The 15,505-nt window shown below is 60.5% G+C and overlaps 1 protein-coding gene across 1 annotated transcript; it reads left to right on the top strand.

The window, feature by feature from the left end:
* Window positions 1-1,712: 1,712 nt before the first annotated feature.
* Window positions 1,713-14,751, top strand: SYNPO (synaptopodin). The gene is made up of 3 exons (XM_031506026.2): window positions 1,713-2,187; window positions 10,573-12,491; window positions 13,787-14,751. Exons 1-3 carry the CDS (start codon window positions 1,713-1,715, stop codon window positions 14,546-14,548), a joined length of 3,156 nt encoding a protein of 1,051 aa, XP_031361886.2. The 3' UTR covers window positions 14,549-14,751.
* The last annotated feature ends 754 nt before the right edge of the window (window positions 14,752-15,505 follow it).

Genomic DNA, 15,505 nt, shown 5'->3' with positions numbered 1-15,505 from the left:
TTTCAGGGAAGTACCAACTCCCCCAGTGAATTGTCACAGCAGCTCTGGTGTTGGATGGACATGACTGGGCTGCCCCAGAAACCTGCTCCCTAGGGATAGGGTGAGGAAATGGGAGTGGGGAGATGCAGATCCACCCCAAGGGGTTCTCTGTCAACCCACGCTGGGCTGGGGCTATTTTGGGCAATTTTCTCTTTGTCCTCATTTGAGATAAGCCAGCTCCCTCCAGCTCCAACAACTTGCCATGTTTCTAAGGAAAGATGTGGGTGGCTTCCTGCAACTATTGATCCCCCAAATTACGTAAAGAGGAGGGTGAAATTTCTTTTTCAGACAGAAACATTGACATTTTCTCCTCAGGTTCTCTTTGCAAATCTGTGCTGAATAATTGCAGCAGAGAGAAGCAGGAGGAAGGATTTCAAAAAGGGCAGAAGATTTCCGTTGGGCGTCCTCCAAAAAATGCAGCTTTGTGTTTGGGAAATGCCCGAGCGCCTGCTTTCTAATCTGCCTTCTTTTCCAAAATAGCCTTGCTAAGGACAGGAAAAGTTTTGCAGAGAAGATGTGTGAGCCTTGAGGAAGCTGCAGGGTGTATTCCTGCCAGAGCTTAACCTGACTTGTTGACCTGGTGCTTTTTCTTATTTCACTGAGAACCTCTCAATAACTCAGGGAGGGGTTTGGGATGAGCAGGAAACCCTTTTCCTCCTCAGCTGGGCTGTTAGGTTGGGAAATCCATCATGGTCCATGTGCTCTGGGTGCTGTGGATCTCTCAGGAGGTTCTTCCCCGGGACCAGCCTTGCTGTGAGCAGGGCTGGGTGATGCTGTGCGAGCAAAGGACTCAAAGGAATTTCCGTACACTGTAACCCATATCCTGCCCTGGGAGAGATGACATCCCCCTCTCCCAGCTGATAACTTGTCTGTGTTGGTGCGTGGGTTCGTCATCCCGACAGGATTTATGCCTGGCAGGAGGGAAGTGGCTCTGTCTGCGCTCGTCCTGACGCCGCATGAGTCACTCAATGGTTAAACACGCTTTAGCTGGATGCTGGAACTTTTCCTTTTTTGTTCCTGATAACCCTGAGCAACATCCTCGGGGATCTGGTTCTTGGCTGAACACTCCCAGCTCCAGAGCAGTGGTGCCCTGGTGCTGAGCACTAACAGGGCTGCCACAGCCTCCTCTGGGCTGACAAAGCGAGGGGAGCCGGGCACAGGGCTCTGCCCATGGGTGCTGTCCCCAGGGTGAGGACGGATGGACGAGGGTGCTGAGGTGGTGAGCACAGTGTTGGGTTGGGGCATTTCTAAATTGCATTTCAGGGGGTCCTTCCTCATAGGAAGTGGTGCTGGAGCTAGAGTTGGGCTGGGGCTGCTGGGAGCTCCTTCGTGGCCATAGGAAATCAGTGCAAGCCCAAGCATCCTCAACGCTACTCCTTCCCTTTACACAGGTCTTTGGATGCTGATCCTCTGCCTGGAAAAGAGAAATTCCTGCAAAAACCTCCTTGTTGGCCTGCCTCCCCTGGACACATCCCTCCATCCGGGTCTCCAAAACCTGCCTGCTCCAGTGGCATCGTGCCCAATTTTCCTGCCTGCAAGAGCTGAGCTCGTGCCTGGCATGTGGCTGCCCTCCCTCATGGTGCCCATGCTCTGAGGGAGGATCCACCCTCCTGGCCATGCAGAGCTGTTTGGAAAGGCCGTGGAGTGCCAGTGAAGGAAACCAGTGAAGAAAGATGCTGAGGACAAGGCTCCAGCAGTTCTGCCTCCACCCCCAGCCCAGCTGCCCCATGCCTGGCGAGGCTGAGCAGCCCCCCTGTGTCCGTGGGACAGCCAAGGGGGACACTGAGGGGGACAGGGGCTGTTGGCAGGAGAATGGGAGCAGAGAGGGGCAGAGATGCCATCAGCTCTGGGATGCTTCGGCCTCCAAGCCAGGCGAGCAGGAGGCACAGACAGCACTGCTGGGAGGGAAATCAAGTGGGAGCTGCCAGAGGGACCTCAGGGGGCTCAATGGGGATGCACCACAACCCCCATTGAATGGCAGCAGCCTGGCCTTGGCAGAGGAGCCTGCAGCCCCTTCCAAGTGCCCTGGCTCTGCCCCAGAGCTGCCCCCCACAGCAGACAGCCCCACAGACAATCCCAGCCAGGAGTGGAAAGTGGTGAAGATCCAACGGGTCCTCATCAACCCTGACTTTGAGCCAAGGAAAACAGGTAAGAGAAACCCCCTTTGGCCACTGTCCCCCTGGGAAAGGCACTACTGTGCTCCTGGTGAGAACACCCAGCTCTTCCCAGGGCAGGACTTTCCCTGGGTTAGAGATCCCAGACATCCAGCAGAGCTGCTGGGACTAATTTAGCTTGAGATGATCTCTCTGGCCTTAAAAATAAGGAGGAATCTGTGGCTTTTCTCGGGAGGGGGGTGGGAAGGCAGCAGGCGGGTTCCCACTGTCTCCAGGAACTCAACACATCCCTCAGTGGGGCATGAACAGGATGGACTTCCCAGCCCTCACCCTGGCCATGGGGCTTGGTGGGTCCTGCCCAAGAGCAGCTCCTGTGGCGCTGTCTGGGACAGGGACACCTCTCCTCCACTGACTGGGCATGGCCAAGCATTCCTCTCATGGCTTTGAGCCACTTTTGTCAGCCCCTGGTTTAAAAACTAAGCGCTTTATTTCAGGCTGGTTGGTTCCTACAGTTCTCTCTGCCATCGCCTCACTTCACAGCCCGTGCCACAGCCGTGCCCATGACTGTCCCTTCAGCCATAGTGACACAACTACAGGCTCTTATCTAGGGTTACTGGGGCTGCTGCCATGCCTGGAATGCCCCACCTCCCTGTGGGAGATGCTCCCACAGAGCCCATCCTCCTACAGGCATTTTTAAACCCCGCTTCCACCCTCCTTTCTATTTTGCTCCTGCCCAGCTGTTATCTCAGCTGTCGCACAGTGCCAAGGCAGGTGTGTCCCTGTCCCCACAGGATGGCCTTATCGATGCTGCTGGTTTTCCCAAGGGTGGGGTGGGACCGACTGGGGATGCTTGACACAAACCCGCTGTCCAGAACCCACTCCCTGCCTTTTTGCAGTGTCAGGCATCCTCAAAACCAGCGGCTCCTGGATGGGACACAGGCTGGGAAGCTCAGCCAAGCCCTTTGGCTCACAGCTGCCCCAGCAGCATCGTGTTTCAGGGCTCAGCACACAAACCAGATGGACCCAAATAGTCTTCCCATTTCTCACTGCTCCGGGATGGCAGATCTGCGGTGGGGAAAGGTCAGGCCTGACTCTGTCCAGGCTCAGCATTTTCCTAATCCGCCCCGCCATCCAGCACTTTTGCTGCCAGCCTGGAATTTTAAAGTAACTCAACAGGTTTGTTGGAAAGAGTTTGTCTGTCCCGTTTCCTCCCCCTCCAAGTGAGATCACCACCAGCCACTGCCTGCAGGACCCGTCAGACTTTCCAGAGCCTGCAGGCAGGATGTCACTGAGGGTCCTGAGAGCAGGTCTGGGACCTTGCAAAAAGCCTGCAGGTTTGGGAAACAGAGGTTTGGTTCAGGGCAGGTGAGAGGAAAGAGCAGGTGCCCTCATAATTAACACTAGGGCTGTTCCTGATGCAGGCTGTCTGCAGGAGCATCCCTGGGAGATGTCAGGGACTTGCTCCTCTTCTCTTTAGCTGTGATGGGGTACAGGAGCCTCTTCCAGCTTCTTCAGGAGAAGAGGGCGCATCCATCCACACCCAGAGTGGTGCAGGGCTGGCCCTGGGAGCCGGGAGCCAAACGGGTGCCCCACCTTGAGCTGCGTGGGCCCACCCAGGCGGGTCCCAGGTGCCCCTTTGGTCCCCATCCAGCAGCCCAAGGCCAGGCTGGCTGCTCTCAAATATCCGGCACGGCGGCCCGGGCTGGTTGGCACCTCTCAGGGCAGGCTGGGGAGCGCAGGAGCCCCGGGAAGAGGCAGTGAGGCAGGACTGGTTTCTCTGTCTGGTGTGCAAATAAATGGAAGGTTTCACTCCCTGGGGGCTGCAGAGCCAGAGCCAGCCTCCCTCAAAAACCAGGAAAGCACAAAAAAGCACAGAGGGGCAGGAAGAAAGGAAATTAGAAAGGCAAAAAATCAAGCCAAGAGCTCATCCTGAGGTGTGGACAGGCATGGGAAGGGGGTGAGGCCGGTCTCACCTGCAGCCAGGGAGCTCTGCAGCCCCAGTGGGGTGATGGAGGTGGTGCTGGCTCCCCAGGGATCATCTGTGCTTCCCTTGTGGCTGGGAGCAGACCACCCCTGGCAGAGAGGATTCAGTACTGTTTCCAGGAGGTCCCCAGGGCACTGACACCAGTGCTGGATTTTTGTCTCTGGATTTTTGTCTCCCTCCACATGCCTCAAAACTTTAGGCACTGAGGAAACCTGAAGAAAGGGAAAGCCCTACACCCCCATCAGCTTCTGAAACGTAAGGTGCTGTGGGGGAAGGTGGGAAGAAGGGTGAAGGGCTGGGTAAGGGGATGTCCAAGGATGGGTAAGAGGATGCTCATGACTGTTAAGGGGAATGTGCAGAGCTGGGAGAGAGGGATCCCCCAGAATGGGATAAGGGGAGATGCCCCAGAACGGGATAAGGGGATACCCCGGAGTGGGAAGGGGATGCAGGGAGCTGGGTAAGGGGATGCCCCGGGCTGGGTAAGGGGATGCCCAGGCTCCCCCCCCCCACCCGCAGCGGGCTCAGGGCAGACCCAGCCGGGACGAGAAGCAGCGGAGCAGGAACATCGGGGGCGGCAGGGCGGCTGCCAGAGTGGCCGGGCGGGGAGGACCCGTCCCGTCCGGTCGGTCGGTCTGTCGGGGCAGGGGCAGTGCCGGCGGGACCCGCCACCCTCCGCCCCGGCCCCCGCCCGCCTCCCCCGGGCCCGCTCCGAGGGCGGAGCTGCCGCAACTTTCCTGCCCGCCGCCTCCTCCCCGGTGCAGTCGGGCTGCGCGGGGAGGCGGCACCGGCACCGGCACCGCGGGTACGGTCGGGCTGGAGCGGCTGGGGGGCAGCGAGCGGGGGGCTCCGGGCGGGGGTGCCGGTGCAGAAGTGACGGGGGAAGGAGGCCGGGCGGGCACGCAGTCGGGGTGCAGCGGGGCTGGCGGTGTCCGGGGTGCCGGGGGATGGCAGTGCGCAGGGGGTGCTTAGGGGTCCGGGTGCACCGGGGAACGGGAGTGCATGGCCAGGAGAGCCGTGGGTGCGGCGGTGGGTGAAGGGGGGGCGATGGGGCGCACACAGCCGCGGCTGAGCGGGGTTTGTCTGCAGGAATGAGCGGGGCAGGTGTCGCTTCCCTCTGCCGGCACCCGGGTGTCCGACTGGGGCGTGGGAGGCACAGCGAGGACACGCGGCGGGGACGTGGAGGGACGTGGGGTCCTCCTCGGGGCTCGCAGGGTCGCGGCTCCCACGTCTTCCCAGGCGATGTCCCCTGTCCCCTGCGTCAGGGACGTGACCTCCCCTGGCCATGCCACCCATGCTGGGACACGAGGTCTGGCCCTCGGCTTGGCAGCCAGCAGGATGGATCCTTTACGGATTGTGCAAGGGACAGGCCAGGGCCCCGCTTCGTTCCGCTGCCCTCCCCGCTCTGCCCACCCCTCAGGACACTCCGAGCCGTTTGACCTTCTCCGGCCGGGCCAGCGCCGCTGCCTCGGGGCACAGCCCGGCGGGGCTGTCCTCGGGGCCCTGCAGCCCGGGATGGGTCGCGGCGAGTTCCAGCAGCTTTGGGCACAATGGGGCTGGGACGCACTTTCCAGGCAGGATGGATGGAGTCCCCGTGGTACCCGGCCGTGGCACGGGCTGGTTCTGCAGGGCTGTCTGGCAGAGGTCTGCCCGGCTCCAGCTGCCTTTTCCAAAGATAAAAGCTTGATTTTAGCCAGCTGGGGAAGGTGCTGCCTCCACCTGTGTGATGGCAACAGCTTCTTCTTGCCCAGTGTGGGCACATGTGGGGCTGGGGCTGCTGACTGCATCCCCCAGGAACTGGGGATGGGCAGGGGCAGACAGCCCCTTTTGAACTTAACCCCCACCACCCCCTTTTCCCCCCGTGTGGGGACTGGGTGCCCCAGGACTCGCTGCTTGGAGACTGTGGGGCCATTTCAGCAGGATTTGGGTGCTGAGTGCCAGGCACGGCTGCGAGCCGGGAGGAGCATGGGGAGGCAAACAGCTCCAAATCCAGCAAAGCCCCTGTGAACAGAGCTCAGGGAAAACTTGCAAGCGCAACGAATTTTCTCGCTGTGCCACATTTTGTCACTGGCAAAGGCACCCGTGTGGAGAGGCCCAGCACAGAGTGTCTGCCAGGCAGGCGAGGTTGATCCCACCACAGCATCCACGACTTCAGCCAGATCTTTATGGAGCTGCAGGGCCAGCACAGATAAGAACTTCATGGAGGTTTTGTATCTGGGGCATAGGAGGGCTGGAAGCTGGGAATGAGGCAGAAAATTGTCATCTTTCTATCCATATGTTTGAATCATATCCGTTTCTAGCTAGCTCAGCTGCCTGTCTGTGCTAACCTCCGTGTTTTCCTAGCTGCAGATTATTTGGGATAACTGGGAGCTGGAGGGGAATATGTGCACAGACTTAAATGTGTGTGAGTTGGTACGCATTGCAAAAAAATCCTGCACAGCTGTAGCTGGGGCAAGGGGCCAGCTTGCTGCTTTGCCAAAAAACCTGCTTACATTTCCTCAGTGTCCAAAGTCCTCAATGTTTGGGTGAAAACACTAGATGTCCTCTCCCCAGCATTGCCTGGCTGTGGATGTGCACTGGGGTTTGTGTCAGGTGGCGCAGAGCGTGTCCCTCTGGAAATGGGGTTTGTCTTGGTTTTGCTCTTGGTTTTGCCAGTGGGATTTTCCCAGCAGGGTTTTTGCTGTTTGGGGTTGACCACAGAAGTCCAAGAAATGCTTGGAAATGGGGAAAAGTGCCTGCTGGTTGTGGATGTGGGTGCTGTGTCAGGGGTGGTCTGGTAGGACACCCTGAGCATGGCCAAGCTGGGCTGCCCACCAGGATGGCTGAGCATCCAGACATGGACAGGCCAGGAACAGAGCCCAGATGGAAGAACTTTGGAGTCACCTGCCAGCTCTGAGTCTGAGATTTCACATGACCTCTGGCACCCTGCAGGTCATTAAGATGTGGGTCTGCAATCATTAAGACTTGGGTACCTCTTCTGCATACAAGGACTTCTCAGCAGGCACAGCTTCCAAGTCACTCTTTTTCCTTCCTGTGACATCCCAGCCATGTCAAGACCATCACTGAATTCCACAGAATTCATCAGATCAGCGAAACTGCAATTTAAAGCCAAATCTTCATCCCATTCCAGCTCTCAGAGTCCATCTTAGGGCAGGATGGGTCACAAGCCATGTCTGATCCATCTTTCACCTTCATTTGGGGTCAGATGGTGAATCCAGCCTTTCCTGGCTGCACTTCAGACATCCTGCTTTAGCACCCTTCGGGGGGATCCATCCTTTGCATGGAAAGCTGAGATGGAAGGAATTCTTTTCCCCCATCTGCCCAGGAAGTGAGAGTAACAAAAATGCCTTTCATCACCTTCGTCCTCCTCACTCTGGAGGAAAGAGCAGTGCACATGCTGTGGGAAGGATGACTGACAGCTCGGCAAGAAGCTGCTATGCCCTGCACTTGGGGGATGTTCAGGAAGTCACCCCTGGAGCAACAGAAAACCTACAGAGCAAGTGCCTATATAAATATATAGATAGAGATCTACGGGCTTGTGTGGCCAGAGCTGGAGTGAGTTAAACCAGAACAGCACCTGGGGCTGCTCGGCAGCTCCATGGGGCACAGGGAGCACAGGGAGCACCTCCTGCAGCATTGGCACAGGGCCCTGGAGAGGGCTGGTGGGGCTCCTTGTCTTGGGAAAGATGGGACATCCAGAGAGGGGAAATGTTTCCTTCCTGAGGGACAGTGTCATGGGAAGGGAAGGAAAGGAAAGGAAAAGGGAAAGGGAAAAGGGAAAGGGAAAGGGAAAGGGAAAGGGAAAGGGAAAGGGAAAGGGAAAGGGAAAGGGAAAGGGAAAGGGAAAGGGAAAGGGAAAAGGAAAGGGAAAGGCCATCACCTGTTGGATTTTGGACTGGGCTCATGACAATGGGTGGAGAGCAGTTCCCAGTGCCCTTGGACACATGCATAGTTTTACTTTCACCTCCTTCCTGCACATCTTTGGCTGCCTTCAGCCCCACACCCTTTTCCTTCTCCTCCCCAGCACCTGGACATTCTCAGTGCATTCAGTTCCCTCCTGCCTGCCTGGGGCTGGGGAAAAGAACCAAGCAGAGCCCACCCAGGGCTACCAGCTGTCAGGAGATGGCAGAGAAGGATAATGGAATGTTCCCTGTGGCTGGGAGGGGAGTGTGTGGTGTAGAAATTGCCCCAGGTGGCAGAATCCCTCCAGACACCATGGCACATGGAAAAAGGCTCTTGCACTGGGTGAATAACCTCATCCCATGGCTCAGGCTGCAGCAATTTCCTCTGGACTGCCAGAGGCTTCAGTGCTCTTCATCTGTGTCATAAAAGTCGGATGTGAAGAGCAATTCTTACCCTCAGCATCCCAAGCAGTATCCTGAGGGTGCTGGAAGACTGGAGGGGATGGGCATGGATGGAAATGGATTACAGGTGGTGGATTAATGGATTTTAGGTGGTAGAGTCCACCCTGCAGCACACCCCGGGCCGGAGCGATGCCCGTGGCTATGGTGACAGCAAGGGATGGAGACACCCAGGGACAAAATCGCGGTGGGCAAATCCCGGTATTGTCCCGGCTACGTGGGAGCGTATCTGGCGGCTAGTCCAAGCAGGAACGGGCTGGCCAAGAGCTGAGTCATCCCTCCAGCACGGAGGAGATCCCCCAGGGCCCCTCGTTTGCTGTTCAAAGGCAGTAGCAAGAGCAAGAGGCTGCGAAATGGCTCCGCCGAGAGCTCGGCTTCTTAGGCAGCCCCGGCCGCCGAGGAAGCGGGGATGCTCCTCCCGGAGCACGAAACCCGCAGACATCTGGAGCCTGTGGCTTGTTTCTCAACGGCTCCTTGGCCGTGTTTCTGCTCCGTTTCGGAGATAAAGGCGGCGAGGGTGACCCCGCGGAGCGGGAGCCGCGCTGCTGGCCGCCCTCCAGGCAGCGCGGCCGGAGGAAGCAGCGGCCCCGCTCCGCGCCGCGCCAAGGCAAACACGGACCGGCCTGAACAATGCCGGCCGCGAACCGGGCCGGCTCCGGCCGCCGGCGTCGCCGCTGCCGCCGGGCTCCTCGTCTCCAGCGGGGTTTCCACTGGCATCTCTGCCTCCTCTGCCCCCCGCCCGGATAAATCCCTCCTGCTGGCAGCCTGAAGACTTCATCCCGGGCACCCTGCACACCTGAGCTGTGTGCCAGGACTTGCTGGGTGCTTGCTGAGGGAGGTAGGAGGAATGAAGGGTGAGGAACAGGAGTTGCCCAGCTTCCTGCAGCCCTCCTGCTTACCGTGGGCTTGCTGGAAGGATTTGGCTTAGTCATCCATCCCTTTCCCGCGCTGGTAGGCTGAGCCACTGCTGAAAATATCCTGGAAGACTCCCAAGCAGCACAGAAGGCATGAAAATGAGGAACACATGAAGGAAGGGAAGACGGGAAGGCATGGGATGGGAAGGAAAGAAGAGCAGGGCTGGGAGCTTGGCCACCCACCTCCCTGCTGGGGCCAGAGACAGAGCAGAGACACCCATCAGAGCCATCCCGGCAGTGCCTTTGGAGAGGGGCTGCACCCTTGCTGGGCGCAGGGGTGGTGCTGATGGTCGGCGCTGGTGTCTGTGCCCAGCAGTGGCCTCGGCAGGGTGGGGGACACTGCCCTTCCCACGGGTACTTTCGGGGGGGCAGGCTCATAGGAAATTGCTCACCCTGAGAAAATGCATTCCCGGCAGCTCCACATCCTTTCGGTCTTAGGGAAGGGCTGGTGCCCTGACCTTTGTCCGGCACAGGAGAAGCCCAGCGGCACTGGCTGCTCGCCGCGGGGATCGCGCCAGGCTTTTAGCACATTGCTTTTAGCGCTTGTCTGGAGTGCCGAGGCGTGAGGGTGGCTCCTCGCTGTGTCCGTGTCTGTGACCAGCTGGGCAGGATCTGCACAGCTTCTGTCGGCTGCTGCCATCTCGTGTTGCTCCACAGATGAGTCTCCCACCAGGGCTGCCCACCGGCCCTGCTGTGAGGGCGGGGGGGGTTGGCACGTCCCCGCTGTCCCCGGGTTAATGTCCTGCCCGCTGGGGGCTGAGCACGTCGGGGTTCGGGGCAGGGGGACACACGCTGGCCTCTTCCCTGCCGCTGCCTCTTTGAGCCGGGGCCCGAAGCCATGTGAGCTGCAACCGGAGACCTGCTCCGAGAAATTCCTTTCCCGTGTGGTCAGCGCGGTGGGTGCGCAGAACCCAGCAGAAATACGGGGTGGGATGCTGGAAACGTCCTGAGCGTCACTAGGTGTCCCCTGGGATTCCATCACATCTTCGTGATGGCTGTGCTGGGTCCCCGTTGCCCCCGGACCGTGTACCCCAGCCCCGGTGCATCTCTCCTGCCTTCTCCCACCTGCCAAGGAAAAAGTTGGGATGCCTGGAGGAAGGGCGAGAGGACTGGCACCCCACATTCCCTCTGAGGGCTCTAATCCCCCTCTCCTCTCTGCCCAGGTCTCTCCCGCAGCGCCAGCCTCTCGGAGAAGGAGCTGAAGGAGGCGAAGGTGCGGAGCCAGCGGATCGCGGCCCAGCTCACCACGGCGCCCGGCCCCAGCTCCAAGGGCGTGCTGCTGTTCCACCGGCGCAGGCAGCGCGTGGAGGGGCTCACGGGGGCCGGGCATGGCGGGGGGCTGCCCCTGAGCCCCGCGCCCCAGCCCCGCCAAGGCGCCATGGAGGAGAGCCAGCCGCAGGGCATGAAGCCGGAGCCTGACCAGCCTGGCAAGCCAGGAGAGGGGATGCTGGCAAACGCCTCCCCGTGCCAGGAGCTTCCTGCTGAAGCCCAGCAGGTCCCACTCAGCGTTTACCTGAAGGAGAACATGGCATCGGCCACCACCAACGGCGTGCAGGAGCAGGCAGCCAGGGGGATGGAGAGAGGGCTGGAGGGGCTCGGAAATGCAGGAGCTCCTGCGGGGCCGAACTCGGCGGCGCTTGTCCTGCCACGGAGCCCCGAGGAGGGGAAGAACATCAAAGTGCCCGGTCAGGTGCCCGGACAGGTGCCCAGCGAGGTGCCCAGCGCGCCAGCGGGGACAGCCACAGGGATGGCACCCCCAGCCGGGCAGCAGCAGAATGGGACACAGGGCCGGCAGTACTACGAGGTTCATCTCACCCTGGCCAAGCCCAAGCCCGTGAAGAACCGGACAGCCAGACCCTTCGGCACCCAGGCATCCCCTGCCAGTGCCCAGCCGGCCGAGGAACCTCCTGCCCCCGAGCTGCCCCCACCACCAACCTATGCAGAGACCCTCAGCAGCCCCCCACCCCTCACCCGTGTCCGCTCCCCCCCTGCCTACTCAGCCCTGTACCCCACGCAGGAGCAGAAGATGCTGCCAGATCCCCTCCTGGCCTGCGGGGTGAGCGGACCAAACCCCTTGCCCAAAACAGGGATCCTGGAGGAGTCGGCTGCCCGGAGAGCCAGCAGAAAGTCCATGTTCACCTTCTTGGAGAAGCCAAAGCTGAGCCCAAACCCCGACCTGCTGGACCTGGTTCAGAGTGCAGACAGCAGGAAGAAGCAGAAGGAGCAGGGGGAGCCCAGCGCCGAGGATGAGCCCTTTGCCCTCGGGGCTGAAGCTGCAAACTTTGTCCCCAACAGCACAGGCAGGGGTGTGCAGCACCTCCCACCGGCTGAGGATGCTCCGGCATGGTCCTCCTGCCTCAAGTCTCCCACCATCCAGCCCAAGAAGAAGCCGCAGCCCAGCCACATCCTCACTGAAGCAAGAGGGAAGGGGGCTGAGCTCTTTGCCCGCCGACAATCCAGGATGGAGAAGTTCATCATTGAGGCTCCCTCCCAGCCTGAGCTGCTGCGGTCCCCATCACCCACCATGTCCCTGCCTCCCTCCTGGAAGTATGACAACAATGCTTACCTGTCACCCATGGTCTCCAGACACCCCTCCAAGAGTCCCTGCAGGCCCTCCAAAACCCCTCCTGCATCGCTGTATGGCAACAACCTCACGGAGAACGAGGTGTCCCAGAAGGAGCTGGAGATCTCCAGGCACCAGCCTTACCAGCTCCAGTCTTCTCTCTTCATCCTCTCCCCATCCAAGGTGCCAGCAAGGTCCATGCCTCAGGAGGTGCCTCCACCCAGACCCTCTCTTCCCGACTCCTACTCTTACCCCCAGCAAGCCTCCTGCCCGGTCTCTCCGTTGCCTCCTTCCCCGGTTTGGCATCCCCCCGTGGCGCCCAGCCCTGCCCAGAGCGCAGCCAGCCCGTTCCGCAGCGCTGCCGGGGCTCCGGCCCCGGCCCACGAGAGCCGGGCCAGCGCCGGAGCCGCGGCCGAGGCGCTGCCGGCCTCCCCGTGCCACCCGCTGCCCCGGGCCAGGCCGGGCTTCCAGGCACCCCGGCCCTCCTACTCCACCAGGAACGCCGGCATCGAGCCGCAGGTGTGGAAACCTTCTTTTTACTACAAGTAGTGGTGGCAGAGATAAAAACGCAGCGGTGCTAGGCTGAGTCCTCCCTAACTGCCTGTGGGAGTGCCAAAAGCCACACCAACCACAAAAAAAAAAAAAAAAAAAAAAAAAAAAAAAAAAAAGAAAGGTGAGGGGGGCGGGAGGAATAGAAAATAGAAATAAGAAGTGGTTGTGAGGCTGCAGCGCTGGGACAGGGGGTGACAGGCGCTGCTGAGCCCCCGGTGCAACAGGAGCTGAGGAGTCCCGGGGAGGCAGCAGGAACTGGGCACAGAGCCTGCAGGATTCCCAAAGAGCCAGCAGGAGCCTGCCTGCCCCACAGGGCTGCTCTTGCTCTTCTCTCACCTGGAAACTGTACGGAGCATCGCACCTCTGGCTCCCTCCTTTCCTCGCCTCCGGCTTTTCCAGCTCTCGGAGCTCTGCCTGCTCCTTCACATCCCCTCTGTCCTGAGCTCTTCTCAGCTTCCTACCAAAGCAAACCTGGAGGGGACACACTGCCTTTCTGCCTCACTGTGCCTGCTCCTGGCTCTTCTGTTGCTCCTTCAGGATCTGTCCTCGTTTGCTTCCTCACTGTGGAGGAAGAACTGCATCCCTCGGGGAATGACAGAGTCCAGTGGCACTGGGCCCAGGGTCCTGGTGGGGTCCCTGTCCCCAGCCGGGCTCAGTGCTGGAGCTGGGGTGGGCAGTGCTGTGTGGCACAGCTGGAAGCAAGGGACGTGCTGGGATGAGGAGGGTGCTGAGGGCAGGGCATCAAGGCTTGTCATCCAGCTGTGCCTCTGCCCATGCTCTCTCACCACTTTCCCCATGGTGCCAAGTTGCCTTTTGACTGTGCTTTACTTCTCCTGCATTTTTCTTTTTTCCTCTCTTTCTGAATACACTCTCTGCGCTGTCACACCTGGCTCTTCTCTTTCCTGCCGTCTGGGGAGCAGTGCTGGGTGATGGATCCTGGGGCAGTGCAGGGGGGGCTCCGAGCATCCCCCAGAGGGAGACTTTAGGAAGCTGCAGGTAATGACAGGTCCTGGGACATATTCTGGGCAAGGATGATTAACGGCAGGCTCAGCCTGCTCCCATCTCCTTGACGGGCGAGGGGGTGTAGGGTCAAATGCGTTTTGGGGACCCCTCGCAGGGGTGCAATGCCCGAGGAGACATCCACAGCTCCTGGGGGCTGTGCCGGCATGAATCTTACCTTGTCACCCTCCTGCCGCTGTACCCCTGCTCTGCCCTTCGTCCCCCCGAGCGGGGTCACTAACCCGCTCTCTGTCCCTCTCCAGGACAGGCGGTCATCCCTCCCTGCATCGCCCACCTGGACGCCCCGGCTGGCGCGGCGCCCGGGCAGCCTGGACGGCTGGGCCAGCCCGGCCTCGGTGCCCGAGCTGGACGAGGGACCCCCCACGTCCCCCCCGTGGAGCGAGAGGTCCCTGTCCCCGCTGCGGCAGGACGCGGAGCCCCGGGCCAGCCGGCAGATGCAAGCGCGGCTGGCCAGGAACATCATCAACGCTGCCCGCAGGAAGAGCTCCTCTCCCAAAGCCGGGGGGCTGGAGAGCTGCCGGCCCTTCACCCCCATCTCTGCCGGGTCCCCCAGCCTGCCCCAGTCGCCCCGGCTGGGGCCGAGAGCGCCCCAGGCTGCCAGCGGCGTGCTGGGGAGCCTGGGCAGCCCCTCGCCCACCCACAAAAGCCCCCTGCGATCGCCCCGGGCAGGCAGCCCCCAGTTCTGTGCCTCCCCCGGGATGCCCCGAGCCGCTTGGGCAGAGGGTCGCCGGCTCCTGCTGCCATCCAGCGCGTCTTCCTGCCCCGTGCCCAGGCTGTCCCCCGTCCCCAAGAGCCCCCTGCCATCCCCCGTGGTGGGTGGGCGGTCTCCGGCCAAGCGTTGCACCTCCCGGTCCCCGACGGACTCGGACGTCTCCCTCGACTCCGAAGACTCGGGGACCAAGAGCCCGGGAATCCACAGCTTCAACCTCTGTCCCCGGGGCTGGACCAGCAGCCTGCGGCTGAAGACGGGGGGTCTGCCCTCAGGGGCTCCCTGCACCTCCTAGACAAGCCAGCCCCCGCCAAAAAACCCTCTCCCTCGACAGGTCAGCCCGGGTGATGCCACCCGCTCACCCCCGCATCGGGAACACACCAACCCCCGGGGCTGAGATCCCCAAAATTGTCCCTTCGGAGCTGCCACGACCCCTGTGTGTGCCAGAGGGGTCAGGTGCCTCCCGCCCGCCCGCCATCCCATGGCCCCGCTCTATTTTTACCACGCTAACCTTTCGGGGCAGGACTGCGTGGTCAGCAGGCAGGAGCGGCCAGAGTGGGGGAGCCGGCCCCCCACGGGCCCTCCCTCAGCAGCCCCTGCCTGCCAGCCAGCCCCATCCTGCACAGGATGGGCTTGGTGGTCCCCGTGAGCTCTTGTCCCCAGCTCCCAGGTGTTATCCTGGGGTGCCACTGCAGCTCTGCTTCCCTGGGGGGGTACATCTGCTGCGGGTGGGCTGCATCGATTGGATGCCAGGCTCTCCCAGCGTCTCCCAACCTCTAGATTTGGCTGGTGTCAATTAAAACCACATTTTGGAGAGGAAAATTTAATTTTTAGTTGCAGCCCCCCAGTTCTTCACTGCCTTCATTTTTGTTTTTTATGTTTTTTAACTTTTAACTCCTTCTCAAAGAAATTCTCCCAAATCCTTATTTCCCTAAAGACCAAAAAGAGCCGAAGTTATTTATTGCCATGTTAAGGGGGCTGTTTACAGGTGCCCTCCTGCTCTGCCCAGACCAAGAGGGAAGCCCCATCTTGTACCTGTCACTGTCCCCATACCCAAGTTCACCACATCCCCATCCCCACTCCGGTGGGATGGAGGCACATACAGGAACCAATGGGTGCTGTGACAGCCAGGGCAGGTGGGGAACTGTAGGAGCTGAAAGAAATGGCAGAAGTTGCGGAGAGTTTGAGGGAGGTGCTGGCACAGAAGGTGATTCTGAGAATGTCGGTGTCTCCACACCTGGGGGCCAGCACT

Source organism: Lonchura striata, chromosome 15 (genome assembly GCF_046129695.1).
Source record: "Lonchura striata isolate bLonStr1 chromosome 15, bLonStr1.mat, whole genome shotgun sequence".
Lineage (NCBI taxonomy): Eukaryota > Metazoa > Chordata > Aves > Passeriformes > Estrildidae > Lonchura > Lonchura striata.
This window is presented reverse-complemented; position numbering and strand designations above follow the sequence as displayed.

Coding starts and splice junctions, on each gene's coding strand:
- SYNPO (XM_031506026.2), top strand. CDS start 1,713: ATGCTGAGGACAAGGCTCCAGCAGTTCTGCCTCCACCCCCAGCCCAGC. Junction 2,188..10,572: donor CTTTGAGCCAAGGAAAACAG/GTAAGAGAAACC, acceptor CTCTCTGCCCAG/GTCTCTCCCGCAGCGCCAGC. Junction 12,492..13,786: donor ACGCCGGCATCGAGCCGCAG/GTGTGGAAACCT, acceptor GTCCCTCTCCAG/GACAGGCGGTCATCCCTCCC.